The sequence below is a fragment of the Mustela erminea genome, chromosome 16 (genome assembly GCF_009829155.1).
Source record: "Mustela erminea isolate mMusErm1 chromosome 16, mMusErm1.Pri, whole genome shotgun sequence".
NCBI lineage: Eukaryota > Metazoa > Chordata > Mammalia > Carnivora > Mustelidae > Mustela > Mustela erminea.
The window spans coordinates 853998-871777 of NC_045629.1; the positions used below are offsets into that span (position 1 = coordinate 853998).

Sequence of the window (17780 nt, forward strand, 5' to 3'; positions counted from 1 at the left end):
TAGGGATTGCATTAAACATGTAGATTGCTTTAGGTAGCATAGACATGTTCACAACATTTTTTCTTCCAATCCATGAGCATGGAACATTTTTCTTTTTTTTTTGTGTCTTCCTCAATTTCTTTCATGAGTATTTATAGTTTTCTGAGTACAGATTCTTTGTTTCTTTGGTTAGGTTTATTCCTAGGTATCTTATGGTTTTGGGTGCAATTGTAAATGAGATTGACTCCTTAGTTTCTCTTTCCTCTGTCTTGTGGTTGGTGTATTGAAATGCAATTGACTTCTGTGCATTGATAATTTTTTTTAAAGATTTTGTTTATTTATTTGACAGAGATCACAAGTAGGCAGAGAGGCAGGCAGAGAGATAGGAGGAAGCAGGCTCCCTGCTGAGCAGAGAGCCTGATGTGGGGCTCGATCCCAGGACCCTGGGATCATGACCTGAGCCGAAGGCAGAGGCTTTAACCCACTGAGCCACCCAGGCACCCCTGTGCATTGATTTTATATCCTGACACTTTACTGAATTCCTGTACAAGTTCTAGCAGATTTGGAGTGGAGTCTTTTGGGTTTTCTACATAAAGTATCATATCATCTGCAAAGAGTGATAGTTTGAGTTCTTTGCTGATTTGGATGCCTTTAATTTCTTTTTGTTGTCTGATTGCTGAGGCTAGGATGAAGTGTCAGTCTTATTTTTTCTTTAAATATTTGATGAAAATTCACCAGGGACACTACCTGGATCTGGCCTTTCCTTTGTGAGAATATTTTAAATGAATAGCTTAGTTACGTTTCTGTCACTTAACTTAACCCATATCGGGTTCCCTGCTCTGCAGGGAGTCTGCTTCTTCCTTTCTCTCTCCTTCTGCCTCTCCCCAGGATTCTGCTCTCATTCTCTCTCAAATGAATTAAAAAAAAATTGTGTAATCACTAGATTGTATACCTGAAACTACTATAACACTACATGTTAATTATACTTCAACTTAAAAAAAAAAGAGAGACAAAAATAAATGCAAAAAAATATCTCCCAACAAAGAGCTGACCAACACCTAGATGACTTGAGTGATGAATTTTATAAAACAGTTAAGAGTTAACACCATTCATGGGGTGCTTGGGTGGCTCAGTCGGTTAAACATCCAACTCTTGATTTCAATTCAGGTCACTCTCAAGGTTGTGAGATCGAGCACCGCACTGGGCTCCATGCTTAGCACCAGTCTGCTTGGGATTCTCTCTCCACTGCCCCTCCTGCCACCTGTACACACACACTCTCTCTAAAATAAATGTTAAAGTCTTTTTTTTTTTTTAAAGATATTATTTATTTATTTGACAGAGATCACAAGTAGGCAGAGAGGCAGGCAGAGAGAGAGAGGAGGAAGCAGGTTCCCTGCCGAGCAGAGAGCCTGATGTGGGGGGACTCAATCCCAGGATCCTGAGATCATGACCTGCGTCGAAGGCAGAGGCTTAACCCACTGAGCCACCCAGGCGCCCTAAATGTTAAAGTCTTAAAAAAAAAAAAAAAGAGTTAGGAACGCCTGGGTGGCTCAGTTGGTTAAGCGGCTGCCTTCGGCTCAGGTCATGATCCCAACGTCCTGGGATCGAGTCCCACATCGGGCTCCTGCCACTTTGTCTGCCTGTGCTTGCTCTCGCTTCTCTCTCTATGACAAATAAATAAAATAAAATCTTAAAAAAAAAAAAAGAGTTAACACCAATCCTTCTCAAGCTTTTCTAAAATTTAACAGAGAAATGAAAACTTTCTAACTCATCTGAAAAATCATTATCCTGATACCAAATCTAGAGGTTCCACAAGAAAACTAGAGACCAATATCCCTCATAAACTCTGATTCAAAAATTATCAGTGTTCATAGCAGCAATGGCCACAGTCACCAAACTGTGGAAAGAACCAAGATGCCCTTCAACGGACGAATGGATAAGGAAGATGTGGTCCATATATACTATGGAGTATTATGCCTCCATCAGAAAGGATGAATACCCAACTTTTGTATCAACATGGATGGGACTGGAAGAGATTATGCTGAATGAAATAAGTCAAGCAGAGAGAATCAATTATCATATGTTTTTTCTTATTTGTGGAGCATAAGGAATAACATAGAGGACATGGGGAGATGGAGAGGGAGTTGAGGCAAATTGGAGGGGGAGATCAACTATGAGAGACTGTGGACTCTGAAAAACGATCTGAGGGTTTTGGAGGGGTGGAGGGTGGGAGGTTGGGTGAGCCTGGTAGTGGGTATTATGGAAGGCATGTATTGCATGGAGCACTGGGTGTGGTGCACAATGAATTCTGGAACACTGAAATGAAATTAAAAAAATAAAAATTAAATTCTCAACAAAATACTGGCAAACAGAATCCAAGAGCATAATAAAAGGATTATTCACCATGGCCAAGCAGGATTTATCCCAGCAATGCTGGATGGTTCAACATCTAAATATCAATCATTATAATTCACATTCATAAATGAAGAAAAACCAGAAGTTCATATCATTTAATGCAAAATAAGCATTTTACAACACTTATAATGATAAAAATCTCAGCAAACTAAAAACAGAAGGGAATTTTATCAACATATAAAAGGACATTTGTGTAAATGTCCCACAGCTAACATGACACTCAATGGTGAAAAATGAAAATATCTCCCTAAAAATGAGGTATAAACAAAAGAAGGATGCTCACTTTTACCATCATTACTCAACATTGTACTGTATCTTCTAGCCAGAGCAATTAGACAAGAAAAAAGAAATAAAAGCACTCAAATTAGGGAGGTTAAACTATTATCAGATAACCTGATCCTACAAATAGAAAATCCCAAGAATCTTTCTGATACTATTCATATTTCTTTATAATCAGTACAGGTGTCTTCTTTTATTTCCTGTTTTCCAAACAAGTTTTCTTTATTCAGCCAAGAATCACAGGGTTGAAGTTTGGAGACAAGATAAGTCTTGGACATGTAGTCCTTCATGTGTAATGAGGTCATTTACCATCCTGAGCAGCTGTGCAAATGTCTCTGAAAACTGTATACAGTAAGTTTTTACTGTAGTCTCATAGGTTTGGATACAATTTCAAGCAGACAGCTTTGAAAATGGACTCCTATACACAGTCATCTTGTAACAATGAACTTACTGACATAAAAAATAGTCCTTAAAAAACAGGGTTTCCCATAACATATGGGAATACATCCCACATCATCAAGACACAAGCAAAAATAGCTGTTTAAAAGAAATACTATAATCAACATCAAGGTAGTTTTTTTTGGTTATGTGTTTAGCAAAGAATATTTACTAGATTATGTGTATACTGGATTTTCATATACACGATTGCTTATTTTTGAGATGTAATTTCTTTGGTTTAATATAATACCATTTGTTGAGAATATAATGTTTTATTTTTAATCATAATGGATTCAACCTGTATTTATCAGAATGACTTTGTCAAGTAGTATAATGAAATATTTTATAAGGTAAACATTTTGTTCCTTAAACTGTGTAAGAGCTATAGTCTACTTTAGGAAAAAATCTAAATGTTTCATATTCCTAAGATTATTATTTTTCAAAAGCATACAAGAGTCTCCAACTATAAATGTTTAAAGAAACAATAACAAAAAGCTGAGAGCCAGCCTGAAATCAGTTCAGGTGTGTGCAGGATTAGATGAGGGGTAGAGATTCTATGAAGGAAAGGAAGCCATTTTTGTATTTCATAATTTGATCTTGTTGTTTTAGAATGCATATTTTCTCTCCAAGTAAGAAATTCATTTCCAAAGGTTTTGTTTGTTTTTTCCTAGACTTGAAATGCTGTGTGCTATCCCTATCATCATACTTGCAATTCTTGAAGTTAGAAATTCTGAGTCTGGGATGCTATGCACTTTTATCTATTTTCCTATTGTGGATATGAGAGCAAAAATGAGTGCTAAGACCAAGCTCTTTTATCTCTCCTAAATACTTTCTCTTCTAGAGAACAAATTTATCTAAATCTATCTTCTGTCTAAAACAGAAGAGAATAAAGTAAAAGATAGCATAGACAAAAAAAAAAAAAAAAAAAAGATAGCATAGACAAATATCTTAAAATCTCAAAAGCAATCATTTCTAAATATTATGAGCCATTCATTATTATTCCTGTACTAATACAAGGTAACATTTTATCACTTATGCTATTGGCTTTACTCTCATAAAATCTTAGTGATAAGGTCTTCTGGGTATTATTTCCAATATGTCAATTACTAATGAGAATACTGCATGGAATGTTCATACACCATTTATTAAGTAGTTGGTTTATCTAAGTCATAGTACTTGTAATATGCCATATTCTTGGTTTAATTCTTGTCTGGGCCTAGATATATATTTTTTTCCCCACTTTAAGCCCATTATAATCCTAACCAAATCTTTGTTTATAATCTAATCTTTCATTCATACCAATATTCACTTATTCATCATGATCTAGATTAAACTCCAGCTACAAGACCACAACACTAAAATAGATTTCTTCTGTTCAGTGCTTCAGGAAAATCAGCACATTGATTGCTGTAGATGAAAGTTTAGATTTTTTTTTTTTAAGATTTTATTTATTCATTTGAGAGAGAGTGAGAGAGAGAGCATGAGCAGTGGAGAGAGGAAGAAGCAGAGGGGGAAGCAGGCTCCCTCTTGAGCTGGGAGCCCAATGCGGGGCTCGATCCTAGGACCTGGGATCACGACCTGAGCTAAAGGCAGATGCTTAACCATTTGAGCCACCCAGGTGTCCCAAGTTTAGGAGATTCTTCAAATACTCTCATGCTTTTTATCTGCTGACTCCCGCAGTTCTTCACATCCAGGGCTCCCATCCTTGCCAAGTTCTACCAAGGATGTTGGGGTCTGTGGCCTGGTCAATCAAGCACTTGACTTGAGCCTCTTCTGACAGCCCACTCTCTGGGTGTTGGGCACGAATGTTGTGATCTTTGCTTCCTCGTGCTACAGCCACATAATCTCCAAAGGCAAGTGCCTTCTCATGGCCCAGGAACAGCTCATCACTGTAAAAAAGATTAAACAAATACAAAAACATGAACCATTCATTATTTTTCCCTTGTTGCCTGCATTCCTAGCTATCCTATTCAAATATTCCCTCTCATCACTTATAGAACAGAAGAGTCAACATCAAGTCTGTGTCCAGCTCTCTACTAGGCAGGGAGCCTGCTTTCCCACCCCCCCCTCCCCCCTCTTACTTGTGATCTCGCTCTGTCAAATAAATAAATAATTTAAAAAAGAGAGAGAGAGAATATAAGAATCAAATGTTCAACCGAATGTGCCACCCAGGGAGCCCAATATTCCATTTTTTAATTATAGCCATTCTAGTGGGTGTGAAGTGGTACCTCTCTTTGTATTTCTCTGATATTAATAATTTTAAGCATCTTTCCATATGCTACTTGGTCATTTAGACACCTTCTTTAGAGAAATGTCTGTTCAAATCCTTTGGTCATTTTTAAATTGGGTTGTCTTTTTATTGAGTTTTAAGAGATTTTTAAAAAAAGTATTCTCAATACAAGTCCCTTATCAGCTATGACTTTCAAATATTTTCTCCCATTTTGTGGAGCTATCTTTTTACTTTCTTAATGGTATCCTGTGAGGCACAGAACTTTTTTTTTTTTTTTTTTTAATTTGACAGAGAGAAATCACAAGTAGATGGAGAGGCAGGCAGAGAGAGAGAGAGGGAAGCAGGCTTCCCGCTGAGCAGAGAGCCCGATGCGGGACTCGATCCCAGGACCCTGAGATCATGACCTGAGCCGAAGGCAGCGGCTTAACCCACTGAGCCACCCAGGCACCCAAGATTTTATTTACTTATTTGACAGAGAAAGACATGGTGAGATAGGAAACACAAGCACAGGGAGTGGGAGAGGGAGAAGCAGGCTTCCTGCTGAGCAGGGAGCCCATTGCAGGGCTTGATCCCAGGACCCTGATATCATGACCTGAGCCGAAGGCGGACGCTTAACAACTGAGCCACCCAGGCGCCCCAAACACAAAGCTTTTAAGTTTTGATGAATTTACCTATTTCTTCTTTTCTTGCTTGTGCAAGAAGCAAATTTAGAATCTAAATCTCCTCTAATATACAAAAATATTATTGTAATTGTCTAAAAAATGCTCCTGCTGGGGGTGCCTGAGTGGCTCAGTTGGTTAAGCTTCTGCCTTTGGCTCAGGGATTGAGTCCCACATCAGGCTCCCTGCTCAGTGGGGAGTTTGCTTTTCCCTCTTCCTTTGCCTCCTGCCTCCCACCCCTGCCCTGGCTCACTGGCTCATGCTCACTCTCTCTCTCTCTCTCTCTTTCTCAAATAAATAAATAAATAAGTAAAATTGTTAAAAAAAAAAAAAAAAAAAAGCTCCTGCTGTTCCTGACATTGGTACAGGTTATTCCAGGCACTGACCTGAAGACTGTGCCAAAAAGGCAGAGGCCAAATACATAGCATTCCGAGAGATGGACACTGCCCAGCCTTAGAGAAGCCATGCTTTTTTTCATTTGAAAAATGAGGCTAATAATGCTAACATCACAGGCTAAATGGAAAGTATTCAGGACTTTATACATTGGTAATTCTTCAGTAAATAGTAGCATGTTGGTGTCTTTTTTTTTCCTTCAAAAATAACCATCTTACCAAGTAATAACTGCTGGGTTGGCACCTGCTAACTTTCTCTTAGCATAATGTATTTTTTGCCGGGGATACCAATTTTTTTCAGTTACGTTTATTTCTTGAATCCACGATCCTCCTTTTTTTAGCATTTTCTGTTCAAAATTCTAAAAGAAAAGAACATGATGTTCTCTGCTTATTATAACAGTTTATATGAACACATCCAAACAGACTGAACAAGCAATGATTTTAAAATAAATATCTTGGGGCGCCTGGGTGGCTCAGTGGGTTAAGCCTCTGCCTTCCGCTCAGGTCATGATCCCAGGGTGCTGGGATCGAGCCCCGCATCGGGCTCTCTGCTCAGCGGGGAGCCTGCTTCCTCCTCTCTCTGCCTGCCTCTCTGCCTGCTTGTGATCTCTCTCTCTGTCCAATAAATAAATAAAATCTTTAAAAAAAAAATAAAATAAATATCTTTAACTGGAGAGAGCTTTATATATAGCTTTTTATACACATTCTAATAGTACTGCACATAACAGTGTCAATGACAGTGAGGGACGGCAGTTAGGTATCACACAGTGTCAAGGATGCCATCACTAACCTTCATTCTTTTGGGGATGTATTATGAAGAACCTCAACATTTAATAAAGCACTATGTGTCAAATCAAGGACCCTCACATGGAACAGATTTTAAGCTAAAAGTTTTCTCAGAAATCAGACCTATCACCGATAGGTCTATATTAACTCTATGTTAGAAATATATTCATTTGAATATATTCAGTTTTCTCCAAATGAAGATTATGTTTCTTACATGTTTCTTACAGTTTTCAGGTCAACTGGCCCCAAATGTTAATTTTAAGAAATACTACATGAAAGAATTAAATATTTTAATAAATACAATTTGATGTATTTCCTTCATATAATAAGAGATGCCAGATCAGCCCCTGGCAAATGTAATAAAAATGAAAAGTGCATATAAACAAGCCTACTTTCCAGTCGAAGGAAGGTTCCTTTACGAACACGTCCATGGTGTTAATAAGCAGGTCAGAGTGTGAGCGGAAGGCTCTCAGTGCATGCACCATGACACTGGACATAACACCTGCTTCTTTCATTGGTAACATCAGATTGATAAATTGGCGTGTCAGACGAAAAGGCATCAATTCAGGGACTGGCAGAAACTAGAGAGAAAAAAATATGTACAAGAAGGGGAACGTATGAACTAGAAATCACAAAAGAAAAGGCAGAAAACATCCTTCCAAAGTTAGTTAGTATTCACAGTTAGTGAAAATATGAACTCTTCTTTTCTTGGAATTAGCTACACAGATGTGAATCCACAGTGCCCAAGAGTAATCAACACAATCATCTTTGCAATGCACAAACCTATCTGTATAGGACCATACAGCCTGTAGACACATTGTAAGTACAACTGAAAACATTCACTATTTAATGTCAGACGAAAGATCTGTATTGTATCACATCTTGTGGAAGACATTTACATTAAGGGCCTTCATAAAACCTTCTTACAGTCTTCCCTTTTTATAGGAACACATGTTATTCTTGGCTTTGATTATATAATTCATCACCTAACCTTCTGTAACCTGTTTGAACAAGGTCAAAACAAAGTTGAGATTATCCCTTATTCTGCAAGAATGTCAAATTTTATGACCATGACAAACCAAGCTAATTGATATGTCATTTCTTCCTTAAAAACCATCCAGAAGGTCCTATGACTATGGTTCTAAATCAGCCAAGAACAGCAAAGGCAAGGTTAGCATACCTGAGTAGCTGATCCAAATGCATGTCCAAAGTCGATTCCGATCATTCCACCTGTCTCCATGCTTATCATGAAATTGTTCAGATGTCTGTCTCCAATGCCCAGAATCCAGTGGCTAATACACATAAGAGCATGAGAACTGGCAAAGTGGGAGCGAAGTGCCAGGAAGGCCTCAGGGCCTGTGCTCATCTTCAGAAAGGCCCGCCTGGCGGGGGGGTGGGGAGGAGACAAGACCTCTGTAGTCTCTGTTACACCATCAACTGGTTTGTACAGTCAGAAGGATACTTACTTTAAGAGATCAGCTGGCACTTTACTTTCTCTCCTTCTAAAAGATGTGACTGTTTCAGAACGACTAGCTGCCCTATGATTTAATAGAAAATGTCTAATTAGAACAAATTTCTATGACTTAAGATTTAAAATTTAAAATTATTTATATTGAAGCTCAAGTACCAAATAACTAGGTTTTGATGATCTGAGGCAAAACTTTTTTTTTTTTTAAAGATTTTATTTATTTATTTGAGAGAAAGAGAGCATGAGAGAGAGAGAGAGAACACGAGCAGGGCAGGAGGGGTAAAGGGAGAGGGAAAAGCAGACTTCCTGCTGAGAAGGGAGCCTAATGTGGGGCTTGATCCCAGGACCCTGAGATCATGACCTGAGCCGAAGGAAGATGCCTAACTGACTGAGCCACCCAGGCGCCCAAGGCAAAACTTCCTAAGAAACAAAAGTAACATGCAACTTTGAGAAGAAATAACTAGTTAGTAAAATGGAAAATCAAAACAAAACTTACTTAAACATTGCCATGTAAGCACCAGCATCGTATTTCCCAGACATCTTTGCCAGCCAGTCTCTATATTCACATGGTGGTGCTTTGGGATCACTGACAATCAGGAAAAAGGGAATCAGCCACAGGAAGATATTTAGCATTATAGTGATTTCAATGGCAAAGATCAAGAATTCATTGAAAAATAATGAAGAACCAGGGAAAGAACTATGACTTTTAATCATATTCAATATTAACACTGAACCCATGCTACTCTGGATATAGAATCTCAACATATCATTATTCATTCTTAGTTACTCCTAAAGAAACCAAAGCTACTTTCTATGCAAAAATTCAGGCACAAAATGATCAGATACAATCAATTTCCACTTCATACAGAGAGGAGCAAGATGAACTAAACCTAAGTGTTTAGGATCAAGGCCTATGGTTCTAAAAATCAGGTAGTGGAAAAGAACCGTAACAACTTACTTAGAATAAGCAAGAAGTGATAGATGATACTACCACTACAAACTAAAAGACCACAAATTATGTGTTGAAGATGGGTGAAGTCTATTTGGATTGCCACACTTTTTCTTCACCACTTCAATTATGCAGATACATACAAAATCCATACTAAATACAGTAAGATATTTTCTTAAATGACAATGGCTTTGAATTGAATTTAGAAAGCTTTTAGTAATACTTCACAAGCAAAAGCCATACTGGGCTGCTGGAAATGTGTTTGTAGTTTGTAGTTTGGCTACTTTGGGGTTTGTCAAAAGCCTTAACAAGTTTTCCTAAAAAGAAATCTAAAGATAGAACTATTTTATGTGTTAGTAGTTCAATCACTTAGAGTGAATATTTTCTGAATTGCTAGTAAGTTAATTCCACAATACAGCTTTCCATTTCAGTCTAAATTCTCTTCAAGTTTCATTTGGGATGAAAATAATTAGGCTGGAAAACTGCAACACACAAATTAAGAAAAAAGTAGCAATGATTTTACTAATGGGGCTGGAAGTGCCTTGTTTTAAAAACGTAGTGGGAAGTAATTTATAAACTTCTGTATTTGAAAAGCACTTTAAACTCCATTGATACCTATGTTTAATATGTATTTTAAACTATCTCATCTTAGAAATGGAGGCATGGGAACAAGGGAAAGGCAAGTCATTTTTTCAAGATTCCTTCTGTAAGTCAGAACCACTATAAGTTAGCACTGGCGTGAGATCTGGACTTCCTGACTCCTGAAAGTACTGTCTGTCAGTTTCCCTATCTTCCAGGGAATGCAGAAACAACTGTACGCAAAGGACTCATATTAAAAATTCATAAACTCAGCCTTATTTAGCAGGAGCATGAGTTTGATAAGAAAATGCTTTATTTTACAGAAATCATTTTTGACTGGTGAGAATTTTGCTCCCATGTAAGTACTTTCAGGACAGAAGAGAGTACAATGAAGAGAAATAGGCCTTGAAGCTATTTCCATTTCCTCTTCCTTCATCTAATAGTTACACATCAAGATTTGTCAACTCCTCTTCAAAATGTCTTTCAATGTTGTCCTTATTTTTCTTCACAGAAACAAAAAACAAAAAACCCCTTTCTGATTAAAAATATATGTTCATTGTTGAAAACTTGGAAAATATAAAAGGATAAAGAAAAATAAAAAGCACCAATATCATGATCTAGAATTAATCACTAATAATCCTAGCTATCCCATTTCTATATGCTGGGCAGCCTAGGACAAGTTACATAACCTCTCTGGGCCTTAACTTCCTCATCTGTACAGATGTGTTAAAATAACTTGTAGGTTTTTGTAAGAAAGAAATGACTTCCTACAGATTAAGAGCTGAGAATGCTGCCTAGCATGCAGAAAATGTTTAATCAAATGTTAGCTGCTAATCTTACTATTTGTTTCCTTCAAGGGTTTTTTTTGTGTTGTTGCAAAGCTAATACTTTTTTTTTCATTGTGGTAAAATTTATGCAGCTACTGTTTGGAACCCTCTACTTCATTTAGTTTATAAATCCAGCCAGAAGTGGAGAAAACAACTAGCCAGGGTGTGGCTCAGAGCCCCAAATTAGGAGGGGACCAGAAATGTCACTAGAAACACGAGGTAGAGGAAACTTAATATAAACTTAACATTACTCAGGGAGATTAGGACTGGGGAATAACCAGGTTGCAGGATGTGTCTGCGCAGAGATGAAGGAGTATTTAGGCTCCACATCACCTTATATAAGCTGCTTTCTCCTCTCGTGACATGTTACTCAAAAGAAAGTCCTTCAAGGTGAAAGTATTTTCAATCCATTCAATTAGTCCTAATCTGAAAAAGAGAAGAAATAGTTTATGAAAACAAACCCAAACTGTTTTTCCTCACTAGAAAAAAGTTCTGTAGAATCAAAGCAGAACAGATTTCTTCATGTCAGTTCATTTACCTTCTCCACATTAAATCTGAAAATCATAGATTTGTGTTTATTAGTTCTGTTTAGCCCAGTCTTTGTGAAAGCTTAAATACCAAATTGTCAAGTGACCTCCAATCCCACCTCTGTAACCTTAAACAAGGATTTGGCTCAGTGTTAGAATTTCCATTCATATAAGTCTGTTCTAGAATGACTGTGTACATTGGTCCTACCTGGAGGTCATGGGTATGACATGGTAGGTCTTCAACTGCATGTTTCTCTGGCTACAGGCAGCATCCTGAGAAAGGAGGACATTCATGACTTCAAAGAGTTGTTCAATCCGCTGGTCCTGCCGCAGGTCTTCACCCCCCTTGACAAGGAAAGGGTACTCTTTCTCATCGTGGCCTCGGATGATGATGCGCTTTGGTTTTCTGATAGAGGCCATGACTTTTACCTTTAAAAATTAAAATATTTTAGATGCAGTGTAAGAATCTGACCAAACAGCTGATCATATCATTATCAAGAGAGGAAAGTAAGGCTGGTTGGCACACATTCCTCAAAGAGATACCTCTCTTTGAGGACCGAGTGAAGTGACAGAAAAATAATAGAGAACCTAGTGCCAGCAAAGTATTTGTTACCTGTTTATGCCTACTGCTGTGCCTCTGGAAACTGCATGTCCCTTATTATAAATGATTGCTTATAAATGTGGATATCCTTAGTAATGAGCAACATACAAACTTCCTAAAATCACTTAATTTAATTCTACATATGTTTTAAGATAGATACACACACAAAGTTTACTCTGAGTTTGTACACTGAAACACTGAAGCATTATATTAAGAGATTCAGTATGTAATAGGATCAGAATACGCTGTGCATTTGAGATCACGATGGGTAACTGTCTTTTCTTTAGTAAAGACAAATATGTCCATCTTATATCTGAAGAACTCACACTCACAATCTTTACAGAAATCAGGTGTGACTGATGAGAAATTTTGCTCCTATGTAAATACTTTCAGGACAGAATATAGTACAATGAAGAGAAACAGGCCTTCAAGCTATTTATGATTATTTCCTCTTCCTTCATCCAACAGTTACTCACCAATACTTGTTAAACACTGGCAACAGTCACAAACACTGGCACCTACCCGCTCATCAAACCCAGAGATTCGTGCATGGTATTCTGGCATTGGCTTTCCTTTGCCATCATATTGACCTAAGACAAACCACAGAAGCCTTACTTAGATATAGCTTGTTACGGAACCCTGTATTTTTAACGCATACCTATTGATCTAATAATAATTAAAAAAAAAAGTTATATGATAAAATTTTTTACTTAAAGTTTTCATTTTTAAAAAACTTGACTTTTAAAAAAAGATTTATTTATTTATTTTAAAGAGAGAGAGAAGGAATACATGTGTTGGGGGTGTGGGGTGGTGGGGAAGGGCAGAGAGAATCTCAAGCAGAATCCCTGCTAAGTCGTCACCTGATGGTGGTTCGATCTCACACCCTTGAGATCATGACCTGAGCCAAAAGCAAGAGTTAGATGCTTAACCAACTGAGCCACCCAAGTGTCCCTCCAAATTTGAGTTTTGTTTTTTTTTTTTTTTTTAAAAGATTTTATTTATTTATTTGACAGACAGAGATCACAAGTAGGCAGAGAGGCAGGCAGAGGGAGAGAGAGAAAGAGAGAGGGAAGCAGGCTCCCTGTACAGCAGAGAGCTCAGGACCCTGAGATCACGACCCGAGCCGAAGGCAGCAGCCCAACCCACTGAGCCACCCAGGCACCCCGAGTTTTGGTTTTTTTAAAATAATACTATTATTTCTCAATTTGACTAATGGAAGTTAGCTTCCGATTCTAATGGAGTAGACAAATTACAAACAGGAAAAATAATGCATTAAGCTAGAACACTTTATTTCAAGGAGAATCAAGCTACATATGAGGAGGCTTACATTTTCAGCTTTTCTTTATGCAATGCATAGATTCTTGACAGGTTCTAGAGCTGTTAATAATAAGAAAGTCTCCAATTTGTTTTTATATCCACTAGATGAGAATATGAATAACCATAAAAAAACATTTCTTTGGCAAATTCCAGGGTGAAGAACATGGAATGTGTAAAGATTGTCTTTGAAAAATCACATCAGACCAACTTGCTGTGTGTCTCTATCCTCAGTGTCACCATTATTTGTCCTGAAGGTATAAGTCATTTATCATTATCTTGTCATTTTGTTTTTTTAAATATTTTTTTATTTTTTAATAAACATATAATGTATTATTAGCCCCAGGGGTACAGGTCTGTGAATCGCCAGGTTTACACACTTCACAGCACTCACCATAGCACATACCCTACCCAATGTCCATAACCCCACCACCCTCACCCTACCCCCCACCCCCCAGCCCTCCTCAGTTTGTTTTGTGACATTAAAAGTCTCTTATGGTTTGTCTCCCTCCTGATCCCATCTTATTTCATGTATTCTTTTCCTATCCCCCCAACCCCCCCATGTTGCATCTCCACTTCCTCATATCAGGAGATCATATGATAGTTGTCTTTCTCCGATTGACTTATTTCGCTAAGCATAATACCCTTTAGTTCCATCCACGTCGTTGCAAGTATCTTGTCATTTTAAACGGGACCAACCTATACATCCAAGGAAGTGATCTGCACTTACACCTGTATGACATTTCTTGAAGAAAAGTTATTTAGGAGCAAAGCATGAGTATATTCAGAGGAAATTACAGTTACATTATTATTAAATGGAAATCTGAATACTTGTATAATCAGGAAAATAAGAAAACTACAGTCTAATTAGACATTTAGTTCAGTGTACTAATTCACAGTAATTATAGATTCTCCTAATGACAAAAAGGTATGGTGAAATTTTAAATTCTTTAAAAAAAAAGGTAACTGTCAAGAACCTAATATTCCTAGTTTTAGAAATCAAGAATCCTTGCTATGCCACTATTCTCCTTAAAGTCCAATTTGTCACCCCAAGGGTAAACTCACCAGGAATCTCCAGCTCACTTCTCAAAAATTCTATTTTGAAGTCACTCATCCAGGGTGAGCATTCTTTCAGATTCCCAGGTGGCTTTGAGTCTCTGCCCATTTTATAAAACAGTGAGTCAGTAATGTCAGTAAAGTCACGGAGTTTCATTCCAGGTAACTTAGAACCTCCTTTCCCAAAGTGTTTATCAAATTCTTTTCCAAAATCCTGAAATTAATAATAATTTACATTAAACATTAGTGTTTAGTTTTATAATTCAGGAAGGCTCTAGATTTATACTTTTGCCTTCCTTGAATGTTTTTTGTGTTCCTCTAAAAAGACATAAAGAATACAGTTAGTAATGACCTATCAAAAATTCTAATCATAAGTTCTAATAAGGGCTTAAAAACCTTTTAACCTCTTTGTGTCCATTGTCTAGTTACTGATCTACATTATTATGACAGCAGGAGTAATTAGGAATGAGGCACTAAGTAAAGGGAGTAATTCAATAAAAATGAAAAGCCTGTGATTCTTCATCAGAGCTGAAGAGCAAAATATAAAAATGCTACATTCCTTAATAAAGGTCTTTTGGGTGCCTGGGTGGCTCAGTGGGTTAAAGCCGCTGCCTTCGGCTCAGGTCATGGTCTCAGGGTCCTGGGATCGAGTCCCACATCGGGCTCTCTGCTCAGCAGGGAGCCTGCCCCCGCCCCTGCTCTCTCTCTGTCTGCCTCTCCATCTACTTGTGATCTCTCTCTGTCAAATAAATAAATAAAATCTTTAAAAAAAAAAAAAGGTCTTTCAAGCCATTATTTTGGATCACAAGCCAGTGTAAACATTATTTAGATAATTTACATTTCTTTTATTATAATTTTTTTTTCAATTTAAATTTTGGTTAGTAAACATACAGAGCAATATTAGTTTCAGGAGTAGAATTCAGTGATTCCTCACATACATACAACACCCAGTGCTCATCACAAGTGCCCTCCTTAATATCCATCTCCCATCTAGCCCACCCCCCACCCACCACCCTCCATCAACCCTCAGTTTGTTCTCTTCTTTAAGAGTCTCCTTGTGGCTTCTCTCTCTTATTTTTCTTTTCCCCCTACCCATATGTTCACCTGTTTTCTTTTTTAAATTTCACACATGAGTGAGATCAAATGGTATTTGTCTTTCTCTGACTGACTTAACTCACTTAGTATGATACACTCTAGCTCCATCCATGTCACTGAAAATGGCAAGATTTCATTTTTTTAAATAGGCAGAAAAGCAGGCAGAGAGAGGAGAGAGGAGGAAGCAGACTCCCTGCTCAGCAGAGAGCCCAATGCAGGGCTCAATCCCAGGACCCCGGGATCATGACCTGAGCAAAAGGCAGAGGCTTTAACCCACTGAGCCACCCAGGCGCCCCATGATTTCATTTGTTGATGGCTGAGTAATATTCCATTGAATGAAAAAAAAATTATATATATATATATATACACACTATATCTTCTTTATCCATTCATCAGTTGATGCACATTTGGGTTCTCTCCATAGTTTGGCTATATCGATAATGCTGCTATAAACACTGGGGTACACGTACCCCTTCAAATCTGCATTTTCATAGATAATTTATATTTCTAAAAGTAATTATTAGACATCCTTTATCTTGGAACATAACAAATATCTGTACTAGTCTCTACTCAAGTATTTATTTAAATTATAATCCTGGTATCAAAACAAAAAAAAACAAAAAACAAAACTTAAAGAGAATCACTAATAGTGACTTAATAATAGTCCCCAAAGATTTACCCAATTATCTTTCATTTTACAATTTTTTTTTTTACCAAATTTAAAACATAAATCTGGTTAAATGAAATATATCTCCTACTTTACGATAATCCATTATAGGACAATTGACATATATAAAACAAATTTATTCTTTTTTTTTTTTAAAGATTTTATTTATTTGTCAGAGAGAGAGCGAGCGAGAGCGAGCACAGGCAGACAGAGTGGAAGGCAGAGTCAGAGGGAGAAGCAGGCTCTCTGCGGAGCAAGGAGCCCGATGCGGGACTCGATCCCAGGACGCTGGGATCATGACCTGAGCCGAAGGCAGCTGCTTAACCAACTGAGCCACCCAGGCGTCCCTAAAACAAATTTATTCTTTAATCTGTAGATGGACTGAAAGTATAGAAACAATCTCCAGTTCTTAAAATACATGAAAAGATTAGCTATTTCCCAAACATAATCAGCACCAACAACATATGTGAATGGCATAATGCCCTCTCTGAAGTGAAATCTGAGGCAATTCTGTTTGGGTAGATTATTATTTTAATTAATTAATTAAATGCAAATTATGCATTGATTTGGTATGAAGCAGAGAGAGTTCTAGATTTATTTTCCAAGGTACTCGAATTAACCTCAAAACAAGCATTGTGGGCACCTGGGTGGCTCAATGGGTTAAGAGGCTACCTTTGGCTCAGGTCATGATCCCAGGATCCTGGGATTAAGCCCTGCATCGGGCTCTCTGCTCAGCAGAGAGCCTGCTTCTCCCTCTCTCTCTGCCTACTTTTGTTCTCTCTCTCTATCAAATAAATAAATAAAAATTTAAAAAAACAAAAACAAGTATTGTGCCTGGCAGGAATGATAGGGCCACTCTGATACCCTCCCTCCGTTAGAGTTGGATGCAGCTGTGCTCTGCAGCAGCTGGGAAGAACAGTGGTCTATCCCAAGAGATTTCTAGGGTAGAGCACTATGGTACCCAGCATGCAGGAAAAGAAATGGCCATGAATTCGAAGGGATAACATGCAGTCTTCACTGAGGACCGCACAGTAATATTCTACATGGACTGATGAACAGGGCCACTGCAGATATTCTCACACCAGCTGAGGAGAGAGAGAGCAAACTAGGATGACATACCCTGCCCTCTGTCTGGGGCCGGGGTCAGAGCATCTTGAGAGGAGGGCAAATAGAGGAAGGCTGCACAAGAACAGTACTGCTGAAATGAAGCTTTCTCACAGGTGATGGACTGGTTTCACTATGCTAGGGGACTTGCTATCAGTTGCCATTCTGCTGTTCTCTCCATTTGATACAGGGCAAGTCTCTTGTTTTTCAGAACTAGTTTCTTTGTTTAGAACAAGGTATGGCAAAATATGGCCTGCAAGTCAAAGCCCACTGCCTGTTTTTAATAAATAAAATTTTACTGGAATCCTGCCAACCATGCCTGTTCATTTACATACTGTCTAGGGCTGCTTTCGCACTAGGATGACAGATTTGAGTACTCATAACATGAGATTGGTATGGCCTGAAAACTGAAAAT

At 37.9% G+C, this 17780-nt stretch overlaps 1 protein-coding gene across 6 annotated transcripts in view; it reads right to left on the reverse strand.

Annotated features, from left to right (window-relative positions):
• Positions 1–4658: 4658 nt before the first annotated feature.
• The window catches only part of PRKDC (protein kinase, DNA-activated, catalytic subunit), a 243636-nt gene continuing 230514 nt past the window's right edge, over positions 4659–17780 (reverse strand). For 4 of the 6 annotated variants that reach the window (XM_032316858.1, XM_032316859.1, XM_032316857.1 and 1 more), the window contains 10 exons: positions 14509–14713; positions 12652–12719; positions 11737–11957; positions 11335–11427; positions 9143–9232; positions 8645–8716; positions 8359–8560; positions 7571–7759; positions 6612–6751; positions 4659–5000 (listed from right to left, as the gene is read on the reverse strand). In XM_032316858.1, the coding sequence (XP_032172749.1) occupies positions 4796–5000; positions 6612–6751; positions 7571–7759; positions 8359–8560; positions 8645–8716; positions 9143–9232; positions 11335–11427; positions 11737–11957; positions 12652–12719; positions 14509–14713 (1485 nt within the window). In that variant the 3' untranslated portion in view covers positions 4659–4795. Of the gene's footprint in view, positions 5001–6611; positions 6752–7570; positions 7760–8358; positions 8561–8644; positions 8717–9142; positions 9233–11334; positions 11428–11736; positions 11958–12648; positions 12720–13456; positions 13507–14508; positions 14714–17780 lie in introns of those variants that run through there. The other 2 variants (XM_032316861.1, XM_032316863.1) reach the window with 2 other exon arrangements.